This window comes from Protobothrops mucrosquamatus, unplaced genomic scaffold, assembly GCF_001527695.2.
Source record: "Protobothrops mucrosquamatus isolate PMUCROS unplaced genomic scaffold, P.Mucros_1.0 scaffold2750, whole genome shotgun sequence".
Lineage (NCBI taxonomy): Eukaryota > Metazoa > Chordata > Lepidosauria > Squamata > Viperidae > Protobothrops > Protobothrops mucrosquamatus.
In genome coordinates this window covers 14,242-26,460 of record NW_015388791.1, presented here as the reverse complement: position 1 = coordinate 26,460, position 12,219 = coordinate 14,242, and the positions used below count along the sequence as shown (strand labels likewise).

The window sequence follows — 12,219 nt, the reverse complement described above, 5'->3', positions numbered from 1 at the left end:
GTGTTTGCTCAAATTTCTTAGACACCTTTTATTTCTAGACATCAGCCATTTCAAAGGCAGTTGTGCAATATCCAGTTTCAGTGAGTAACTCCAGCCAGGTAACCACAGGCAGACAAAGCGTTGAGTTTCCAAACTGAAAATATTTGACTTAGAGTGACCACATAAATGAGTTCTTAAAAGCTTCTGAATTTCTGTAGTCTGAGACATGAACAATGGGACTCTGATGAAGGCGTCTCACGCTTTAGTCATAAGTTAATAGATTTAGGCCATGCTGAAATTTCCCATGACATGCTTTAATCTTAAGAGTTTTGAAAAAAAAACCCTAAACACTGTTTTCTAGAATTTTCCTGTCTCATCATGCTGCTTCTGCATTGTTAAGTCATTTTGCTTCTTGGTAGAAAGAAAAATAATATAAAACATGCAGGTAGTCCTTGACTAAAATTTCTTTATATATATATATATATTTAATATATTTTATTGATTTTTTTACATTAACAATCTTTAGTGTTGTCTGGGTTCATATATTTAACAACAACCAATAATAGTTCATTTCTGGGATTTCATAATCAACATATTAGCTAGAAATACCTTTCCTTGATCCTCTCTTCTTCCAATAATATTCTCCTTTTACCAAATATAGTTCTTAGTATTTTCAGTGCATATAAAGTTGAATATAAAGATTTTCCTAGTATTTATACGAATAACAATAACGTCAATATGTAGCGTCTTTTCTAATCAGCTTATTTCACAAGTGCATTTGCAAAAAACCATCTTACGTAAATCGCTAAAAGTCCTGTTTTCAGAGTTCTTATTTAAGCTTAATTTTCCCTCAGTAATAATCAAAACATTTCTTATCAATTACAGTTTTCTCAAGATTGATTACATTTAAATATCCAAAACATTTCCCACCTTTAAATCGTCCCAGTATTTTACGTTTCCCATATCATAAAAAAAAATACTATACTACTTATACATGACATTTCTCTTATTATAAAACCCATCCGCATCCAAAATTTAATTATTTTTTTAACCGTATCCAAACAAGTATTTGATCATATGGTACTCCATATGGTACTCCAGGTCACATCGTTTTCTGTTGTCAAGTGAATTTTGCCCCATTTTACGACTTGTCTTGCCACAGTTCATTAAATGAAGCACTGCAGTTGTTAACTTAGTAACCTGGGTGTTAAGTGAATCTGGCTTTGACCTTGATTGTCGCAATCATTTGACCCCCAGGACACTACAACCGTCAGGAGTACATGCCAGTTTCCAAGCCTCTGAATTTTGATCACGTGACTCTAGGGGGATGCTGCAAGGGTTGCAAGTGTGAAAAACAGTCACAAGTCACTTTTTTTTAGTGCCGCTGTAACTTTGAACGGTTACTAAACGAACTTTGCTAAGTTGAGGACTGCTTGTATTTAGATTTATTTTTATGTGGCCCAGAATCCCCTTGTGTGGAGACGGGCGGCATAAAACGTTCATAAGTAAACACATAAAAATAAATACATTCAAATTTCCATAACATTTTGCATTCTCGTTTTCTAGAAGGTTGATTGAATTTTCTGCTTGGTGTGTGGGGGGGAGGCGCTTTAATAAAACTGAATAAAACTCCCTCGGTCTCTTATTCTTTTGACAGAAGGAAGATAGCACAGAGAATGCCGTCAGCTCGGAAGACCCGGAGAAGCAGGATTCCCCTCCCCCTAAGCCACCTCGGACACGCAGGTATGCTGTTGAACCCACTCTTGGCAAGTCATTAGGAATCCATTTAAGGTGGATTTATTCACTTTCCATGCAGCTGCATAAACTTAATTCAGGTGTTCTTCTGGGGACGGAAAGAGCGGAAGGCGCCAGCAAATTTGTTGGGAAACTCCCAGGCAAGCAGGGAGTAGGACTCAAGAGGATTGTTGTTGTTAGTTGCGAAGTCGTGTCCGACCCATCGCGACCCCATGGACAACGTTCCTCCAGGCCTTCCTGTCCTCTACCATTCTTTAGTTATTCCCACCAAATAGATACTTCAAAGTCTGCCACAAAGACAGCATTGCTTTTCGGCTGACTGTAAAACTAAAATGAAAATATCCGGAGGAAGCAAATGGATCTTGGTAATTCCCAAAGGCAACAAGATCCATCTTTTTTTTTTCCCCCACAGTGTATTGCAGAGCTCTTCTAACTTGGCCCTTTTTATGACTTGTGGACTTCAACTCCCAGAATTCCTCAGCCTGGCTGAGGAATTCTGGGAGTTGAAGTCCACAAGTCATAAAAGGACCAAGTTTGAAGACCCTAGTATATTGTATATTGTCTTGGTCTTCGTTATCTTTCGTAGTTCTGATCGGACTTTTATTCAAATTTCAAACATATTGACTGAGAACGTTGGAAGGAAGTGTAATTTCACAGACTTTCCCTGTTACACATGGCGTTGAATCTTAAAATGTCTACAATTGCGAACGATATCGCCTTATACTTAATTGCAACTCTAAGCAGGCAGTCCTCAATTTACGACTACAGCTGAGCCCAAAATTTCTGTTGCTAAAGACAGGCGGTTGTTAAGTGAATCGTGCCCCGTTTTTGTGACCTTTTTTGCCACAGCTGTTAAGTAAATCACTGCAGTTAAGTAAATCATGTGGTCATTAAGCAAATTTGGCTCCCCCCATTGATGGTGCTTGTCGGAAGCTGTCTGGGAAATGGAGAATCACACGTCCGTTATAAATACATGCCAGTTGCCAAGCGCTTGAATTTTGATCATATGACCATGGGGACGGTCGTTAAGTGTGAAAAGCAGTCATAAGTCAACTTTTTCCAATGTCATTGTAACTTTGAAGCGTCCCTAAATGAATGATTGTAACTGGAGGACTAACTGTATAGCAATAACAATCGCACTCAGACTTAATACACCGCTTCACGGTGCTTTACAGCCCATTCTAAGCGGTTTACAGAGTCAGCATATGGCCCCCAACAATCTGGGTCCTCATTTTACTGACCTCGGAAGGATGGAAGGCTGAGTCGAACTCCTGGCAGTGGGCAGAATTAGCCTGCAATACTGCATTCTAACCACTGCACCACCTGGGTCCTTCCTTCCTTCCTTCCTTCCTTCCTTCCTTCCGACTTAGCAATAGCACTTAGACTTATATACCACTTCACGATGCTTTACAGCCCTCTCTGAGTGGTTTGCAAGTCAACCTGTGGCCCCCAACAATCTGGGTCCTCATTTTACCGACCTCAGAAGGCTGAATCAACCTGGAGCCGATCAGGATCGAACTCCAGGCAGTGGGCAAAATTAGTCTGCGTGCTCTAATCTGTTTTATCTCACCCATGCGTGTGTCTGTGCCTCAGAAATACTCACCTCCCTATTCTCATGATTGTGTTTAGTTGCCTCGTTGAGGGAGAGATGAAAGAAGAAATTTTGCAGGCCCCAGAGCCCCATCCGGTCCCACCCATTCTAACCCCGTCGCCGCCTTCGGCCTACCCAACCGTGACGACTGTTTGGCAAGACAACGACCGATACCACCCCAAGCCCGTTTTGCACACACTGTCTTCGGAGCAGCCGACAGACCTCAACGACAATTACGGTAAATCCAGGGAATATTCAGGGAAGCACGACTCGTCCGATCCGGCCGACAAAAAGCTGGAACACAACTTGAGCTTCGAAATTAAGAAAGTGCCCCTCCAGGAAGGCCCACGGAGCTTTGACGGAAACCCCGTTCTAAGTCGGGGCAATGCACTTAAAATCAAAACGTGCCTGTCTGGCCCGGCGGAGGCGGCCTCCAAACCGCAGGAGCGCGGCTCAGGAGATGCCCCTACGGAAACCGTACAGAACCCTGGCATCGAATGCGACCTGCAGCCAGTGACTCCAGTGGCAATATCCTCACCGGAAGGACATCAGGGTCTTACGACAACTCCCGATGCTCTGGGAAGGCCAGACTCGTTGCCCCTTCATAAAGAGAAGGGACACGCCATGTGGTCATTAGAAGAGGCTAAACCTGAGCGGCCGCTATCCGAGGAGGCCTCTTTTCCCATTTTATGTCATGAAGTTAAACATCTGCATGTAGACTCAGACCGGCCAGCGCAAATGGACCCCCCTCCCAGTGAACCGGCAGTTCATCGCCCCAGCGGCCCACTCCCTGCTAGAGCCCCTCTGTGTTTCACAAATCCTCTGCACTCGGATGATTCGGATACGGACGAGAGAAACGGCGAGGGCTACGTGGCGCCTAGCCCGTCTAACGTGTCCGTGGCAAGTGCCACGGTTTCTGCAGCGACTAACACAGAAAACGTTTCTGCTAGAAAAGTCTGGCCGATGTCCATTGCGAAGCAGGATAACCCGGTCCTCCGAATGCATTCCGAATCCGAGAAAGGTAAGTGGCGCAAAATTTAAATTTTTATGAATTAGGAAAGAAAGAAAGAAAAAACGAAACGAGAGCAAATTGCGCACAGCAGGAAGTGGGGCCCTTGGTGCTCTCTGAGCTTGGCTGTTTTTCTTGCAGATGTTTCATTACCAAACTAGGTAACATTATCAGTGCTAGAAGGGAATGGAGTTTGATCTTTTTATACTAGTGCAGGGGTCCCGAACCCCCGGGCCGTGGACCAGCACCAGTCCGTGGCATGCCAGAAACCGGTCCGTGCAAACAAGTGAAGCCCCATCCGTGGGATGCAGGCGGCGCGTGAAATCACGCCCCCTCCATTCCGCGGAAAAACCTCTCTCCACGGAACCGGTCCCTGGTGCCCAAAAGGTTGGGGGCTTCTGTACTAGTGACTTTCCTTTCTTTGTTGCTGGGAGTATTCTTGGTGGTTCCTTGACTAGGCTGTTTACTGTTTGAATTGGTAGTTTCTTGTTTACTTGTTGATTTGTTGGTCTAGGGCAGTGACGGTGAACCTTTTAGAGATCGAGTGCCCAAAAACCACCCCGCCTCCCGCAGGGCCACCCACTACCTCTAAGGCCTGCCACAGCAGATTGCCCAGGCCGCCCTGCAGCGCCAAGGCAGTCACGCCTTCCGCTATGCCCCGTGATGGGGAACGAGGGCAGAATCTTGTCCCCGCTGCCGGCTGCCATGTCCTTGGCTGTGCTGCTTCCTGCGGGCCATGCCCAGGGGCGACTCTTTTCCAGGGGGCGGCTGCTGGTGGGGGCACGGGGGGAGGCGGGGATGGGGCGATGGTGCGCATGCCCACAGAGAGTGGGCATGAGTGAGTGCCGCCTCTAGGTTCGCCACCACTGGGCTAGTGTTAATCTTGGTGATAATCTCTGCTCATCTGGGTGTTGATTGCTGGGGAGGACGTGTTTTGGTCCTTTTGTCTCCTTTTTGGCTTTTTTTTTTTTTTTGAAACACATTTTATTGGTTTTTGAGTTCTTAAGACAAAGTGCTCAGGACACACCGTGGTGTTGGGGTAATCAAACATTGAAAAATAAAACCATATATATATAATTCAACTCCATACATTCAATGTCCCTCTCTTTATTTCCCTCAAATAGCATAATACATTTAAGATATTCCATTTCTGATTTATATTTCTATAACTGCTAAACCTGTTTTAAAACTTTGTAAGTTTACAATCACCATAATCAAATTTAACTTTAAATCAACAAGTTATCAATTCAGGTATCCCTTCCAAATATATTCTAATTCTTAATCTCTCACATCCCTCATTTTATCACAGGTCTCATTTATTTCTTCTTTCACTAGACAATACATATCCTAATTAAAATAAAATATTAATCTACCCTGTACATATATAATACATCAATCGATCAATCTCTTTAAGATAACAAAATAATATTAAGCCTTAAATCGTTTTTCATTAAACAAAATTCAAATTTCATCCAATTGATTATCATGCCTTATCACATCTATATTATCATACAAAAACATCATCTTGGTAATTGAAAACACTCAATTAATTATTGAAACAATCCAAATCTAAAAAGCCACCATTTTTTCCATTCCAATACCTACAAATTTTCATCAAAATAAACCTATTATTCCACAAATTACATTCTTAATCTATTTTAAAATATCTGTTCTAATAATCACCCCCCCACACAATTTTTTTTTCTTATTTCTAAGTCTGAATCTTAATCCTTAAAACAGTCCATATATCAACAGTGCCTTTTGATCCATTACACATAATTTTAAATTCTTTTTTGGCTTTTTGAGACAAATCGGCCATCAGCAGGCACATAGGGATAAACAACGTCTACACACCATTCGCCTAAAGATAAGCAACATCCACTTTAGCCATTACTATATAAAAAGGAGTAAACCTGGTCAGCCTGTCCCCAAATCAGATAACTCATGGCAGTTTGTAACAGCCAAAACTGTAGAACTGTGAAATCAAAAAAATAATTTAAAAATAGCATGACTAGATACGCCAGCCCTGGGTTCTACCAAACACAAGTAGTTTTAACTGCCAATGACCCCGTGGAAGAGCTCAGCTTTTACTGGTTTGTGAATTGATGTTCACTTCGGTGAGACCAGCGAGGGGGATCCCTCCATCAAGTGGAAAGCAGCCCTTTGGGCCCCTCCCTCTGGTTCAGGATAAATTAAATTAAATTAAAGTCTTAAATTTTGCCTAAATCCTCAGCTAATTTGATCATTAGCTTGGTGAAAGGCCCGGGTTCCTTGGTGATTAAATGATTACAGTTTTTTATACTCTGTTCCGGTTGTGAAATGGCAATCTTGCAAAGTTGAATTAGTAAATCATAGCAACTATAATAGGAGGCATCACTCTTAAAGCAGGGGTCTCCCCAATCCCCAGGCCGTGGCCCCGTATTGGGCAGGGCCCCGTTTGGAACCGGGCTGCGCAAGTGGCGGGTCAGTGTGTGCACACAGTAGTGGCCAAAATGGTGGAAACCTTTTGGGAAAAGTGTACAGTAGAAATGCCAACTTTGGTTAAGTTTCCACCCATTATTCTTCTAATTTCTTTATAACTGTAGCCTTGTTTGCTTCATAATACTATTTTAAATCGCTTTCTGGGCGACCAGTCAACTCTTTGCACCATGACTTTAATTTTATTACGTTTTACAAGCTCACTAAATGAAAGAACGCAACAAAACCCAACCAACTTGACAGCGATCACATAACACCCTGACAAATGTCCTCCTCTCAGCTTCAATACAGGACATCAATCACTGGATCCTACTGTGATCTGATTGGCTCATGGCCAAAACAAGATGACACCCTGATTGGCTCTCTAAACACTCATTGGCTACCATCAGATGAAGGAAAGCTACCTGAGATCAACCTAAGCAAGTTGTGCTTCCTTTTTCTGGTTCTTTGGCTATAACTTTTCATAGAATACAGTACAGATAATTGAACAAACTGTGTTGCATTACATTCTTGATGAAATTATCTTTCCATTGATATATAATTTTATGGTACTACTCTCCCCCCAAAAAGTGGTGTTATTAGCCATCAAACCTCAAAAATACACTTTTCCCAAAAGGTTTCCACAATTGTGGCCACTACTGTAGCTTCACTTGCTTGAGCGGCAGGTGTGCACAAATGGAGCTGCACGCACCTGCTGCTCATATGGAACCATCTCCCCCCCCCCTTTTTGCCTGTCCACCAAGCCGGAAAAGTTGAGGAACCACTGCTCTAAAGTTCATTTCTTTGGTACATTACAGAATCCCTGACTTAAAATATTTAGGCGATCTGACTAAGGTTTCCTGGCCGTCCCTGCTCACTGACAAAAGTTTTATTCAACTCGAATTGCAGGTGCGAACGATGACTTTTCTCCCACCTTGCCAGAAAGAACGCTGGAATTGCTTGTGCTAGCGAGTCAACAGGGTGAGTTTTTACCTTGCACTGGAAGTGCACGTGCAGAATGCAGGATTGGGGTCAGATGGTTGAGGGGAAATGGCCCTCGCCTATTCGCTTATTTAGGTTGCTGGATTATAGCTTCTGTTGAATAGAGCAGGGCTTTTCAGCCCGTGGTACGGGTACCACCTGTGGTACATTGGCACCTGGCAGGTGGTACGTGACCATCCTAGAAAAGTGGTAGCAGGGGAGGGGAATGAGCTGAACCAATGGCAGCACCGCACAAGCCTGAGCGAGAGACGGCTGGAGCTGCAGGGCTGTCAGGGCTCAGCGGAAGCGCCAGGATCAGCACCAGGCTCCAGCTGGAAAGCAGCACTGATCCTGGCGCTTCTGCTGAGCCCAGAAGAAGCGCCGATCAGCTGGAATGTGGCAGCCTCTCCAGGGTCTTGTGATTTACATTCAGAGGCTTGGCAACCGATTCATATTTATGACGGTCACAGTGTCCCAGGGTCATGTGAAGTGACCAAGACCTGCTGCAACCACCCAGCATATGGGGGGAATAAAAACCAAACACCCCCACACCCCACCCCCACTGCCAATCCTCAACAGAAATGCTCACAACAATGAAAACCTCGGATAGGAGGAAGAGTGCCGCCGGGCGGGCAGGCACCTTGCTAGGTGACTGATGGTAACTATGATGTTGCCATATCCTAAAAGTGGTACAGTGGGTGAAAAGCCCTGAAATAGATCACCTGCGGAATCTTTTGAGTCTCCTTCTATTAAACCAGGGGTCTTCAAACTTGGCCCTTTGATGACTTGTGGACTTCAACTCCCAGAATTCCTCAGCCCGCACGCCTGACTGAGGAATTCTGGGAGTTGAAGTCCACAAGTCATCAAAGGGCCAAGTTTGAAGACCCCTGCACTAAGGGAACTGCTGCTACCTTGGATCTGGTGCTTAGCTACACATCTAAGGAGTGAGAACTCTGGGTACAAGTCGCCACACAAACCATTGTTTACTATTTTAACAACAAGGTTTTTTTAAAAAAGCCAAATGCAAACTTTCTAAAGCAGGGGTCTTCAAACTCGGCCCTTTGATGACTTGTGGACTTCAACTCCCAGAATTCCTCAGCCAGGCGTGAGGGCCGAGTTTGAAGACCCCTGTGTTAAACAGTCTCTCTTGATTCAGCTGATAAGAGACTTTCCTGCAGCTGGAAAAGTTGAATTAGAAAGCAGAGCTCCATGTCTGGTTTCCAGACTGCAGCTTTGTTTAGTTTTAAAATGCAACTGCTAACGTTTTATGGAGGTTACTTCTTTTAGAAATAATATGTTGTTGTTTTATTTTTTAAGTCACAGCTTTGTCAAAAAGTCCTGCTCTTCAACAGTCGGCTGAATGGAATTTGTTACAAGACCAGAACACCTCTGAGCAACCAAAATGTACAGTAAGTACGGTAATACAGAGAAAGAAACACACAGCATAGGAATAAGATGCTGGTAATGGCCTTTGGGAATATGCTGCCTGGTTTGTGTGTGTGTGTGTATAAATAATGGTTATTTGGCAGCTTCCTAAGTGATCCCTTGAATTTATGAATTCAGAACCAACTCTGTCGTATATTCGCTGTGGAAATTTGTGGTGGGTAATTATAGACAGCAGAGATTGTGCTTGAATATGTCCTTTGTGGAATAATAAATAATTACCACGTGGTTCTGAATCTGATAAATGGAATGGGAGGATAGTCTGTCCTTCCTCTATTCTTCAAGAAGCTCTCTTAACTCTTTGAACCAAACTTTAAAGTGTTTTAGGGCGAAAGGACAGAACAGAGCGGAGTTAGGATTACTGCAAGGCGATCAAACTGGTCAGTCCTAGAGGAGATCAACTGATCAATTGATTAGCAACCATCTTCCTTATTTGCATCTAAGATTTTGTAACGCAGAGAAGAGCAACAAAGATGATCGGGGGACTGGAGGCTAAAACATATGAAGAACGGTTGCAGGAATTGGGTATGTCTAGTATAATCAAGGCCATGGCTTTCCCAGTTGCAATGTATGGCTGTGAAAGTTGGACCAAAAGAAAGGCCGAGCGCCAAAGAATGGAGGCCTTTGAACTCTGGTGCTGGAGAGGACTCCTGCGAGTCCCCTGGACTGCAAGGCGATCAAACCGGTCAGTCCTAGAGGAGATGAACCCTGACTGCTCTTTAGAAGGCCAGATCCTGAAGTTGAAACTCAAGTCCTTTGACCACCTAATGAGAAGGAAGGACTCATTGGAGAAGGGCCTAATGCTGGGAAAGATGGAGGGCAAGAGAAGAACGGGACGACAGAGAATGAGGCGGCTGGATGGAGTCACTGAAGCAGTAGGCGGGAGCTTCAATGGACTCCAGAAGATGGTAGAGGACAGGAAGGCCTGGAGGAACGTTGTCCATGGGGTCGTGATGGGTTGGACACGACTTTGCAACTAACAACAACAAACCTTTAATCCAGAGATGATAGGATAAAAGGTAGTTTTCATGTTAAGCTGTGTTGGGCTTCAATGTTGACTGAGGTCTAGGAAACAGATTTCCAGATGTTTTGCCAGCAACTGTGTCTGCAAACATCACAGGAAACTGACTAGGCTACTTACTGTCTTTAGAGCCAAGTGTCTTGAACTCTGTTTTCTATATCAGGGGTCCCCAATCCCTGGTCTGTGGACCGGTACCGTGCGGCGGCATGCCAGCAACCGGTCCGCACGAACAAACAAAGCCCCATCCATGGGATAAAGGTGGCACACAAAACCACGCACTCTCCGATCCGTGGAAAAAGCTTTCTCCACGGAACCGGTCCCTGGTCCCCAAAAGGTTGGGGGTCATGGTCACTAAGCCCTGAAGCCCAGCACGTACTAGCCATTAAAGCACTTTATGATAGCTTTAATCTTAGACATTCTCCCATCAATTAGCTCAACAACGAGGGCAAGAATATGGAATAGCTGCTTTATTTTAATTCTAGCGTGTTTGCAGGTACTTTAACTTTTTTCTTTTTGCAGATGTTTCATTATCCAACTAGGTAATATCATCAGCATAAGTTAAGTGTGCTTCCTATTTAATGAATAGGCAGGAGAAGCTATAGAAACAGAGAGAAAACCCCATACTTACACAAGCCAAGTCAACCTTGAGCTGGTCAGAAACAAACTGCTGACAGTCGGCAGAATTAGCCTGCAATACTTCATTCTAACCTCTGCGCCACCAAGACTCTTCTTCTCTGTTACCTAGTTAGATAACAAAACATCTGCAAATAACCGAATTCAGAGAGCACCAGGACCTCCGTAGTTCAATGCTGAGCCGTGGAGATTCTCTTATTTTGGAATATATAATGCTTATGATTCCAGTATGTGCATTTAGCTCTCTTCCGTGAAACCACAGTTCTTATATGTATTTTTATGTTAACAGGGAATGAAAATCACTGGGTCTTCACAGCTTGGTAAGCCAGCTAAGAGCTTAAAGAACACAATTCTCTAATCAAATTCAATTCAGACTGTTGTGGGTTGGGAATTGTGTTAACTACAGAACTATATGAAATCAACTCGGGTGCATAAATAGAGAGCATTTCCACTTATACGTGGAAAGGAAAACTACTGTTACTAATTGTTAAGCCTTTACTGGGTGAACCTCTAGGAAGTGTGAATGGAAGCTAAAGAAATATTGCCTGAGCAGTGCAATTACTTATGTTGGTTTGATTAGGAATCTGGGTTATAAACAGTAAACTGCCTGTAAGGGGCATAGAGTTAGATTGTGATAGGCCAATGAAGAGGGTGAGTGAATGTTTACAATTTATTTTACCACCCAACTCCAAATGACTCTTGGCAGCTCACAATATATTACCATAAATATCCAATATAGACCAAAGCAAGATAAAATTCAGTTACTGTATATTAAAAAGTAATAATAATAACAATATATCCAACAACCCCCCCCCCCCCCAAACTAAACCCAAGGTTTGGGGAAAACAACCAGGACATAGTAAAGGAGTAGAAACTAGTCAAATTAATTTCCATTTGGTTTAGTTTCTCCATTTTCTAGTTTTTCTTTTTTTTTCTGCAGAAGCTTGCAATTTTACAATATTCCACTCAGTTTTAACTCATTAAACAATACTTTTTCCTAAACGGCTTATTCTTGAAATCACTTTTCCCAGAATGTTTTAAAATGCATCACAAAAAATTGAGGCCAAGAATCCTTGCAAATGAGTTTACTTATTTCATTAAAGTGCACATTTGGTAAGTCTGTACTAAACTACAGGCTAAAGAAAAAAAAACAACTCTTAGGTCAGGGGTGTTAAACTGCCAGCCCGCGGGCCGGATGCATCATGCCGAAACCGCGCCCACCGCATTGCCGGCAATGCAAAAAAAAAGTCACAATACATCACGTCATGTGACATTGCGAGTTTGACACCCCTGCTCTAGGTTGTCATTTTATGATACCAAAGAACTGAAACTCAAATTCCAAAAGAATAA

The 12,219-nt window shown here is 43.3% G+C and overlaps 1 protein-coding gene across 1 annotated transcript in view; it reads left to right on the top strand.

The window, feature by feature from the left end:
- PTPN12 (protein tyrosine phosphatase non-receptor type 12) overlaps positions 1–12,219 on the top strand; it is a 31,552-nt gene that overhangs the window by 16,191 nt on the left and 3,142 nt on the right. The window contains exons 11-15 of the mRNA XM_015825673.1: positions 1,637–1,722; positions 3,364–4,346; positions 7,701–7,772; positions 9,090–9,181; positions 11,159–11,189. Of these exons, the coding sequence (XP_015681159.1) occupies positions 1,637–1,722; positions 3,364–4,346; positions 7,701–7,772; positions 9,090–9,181; positions 11,159–11,189 (1,264 nt within the window). The remainder of the gene's footprint in view (positions 1–1,636; positions 1,723–3,363; positions 4,347–7,700; positions 7,773–9,089; positions 9,182–11,158; positions 11,190–12,219) is intronic.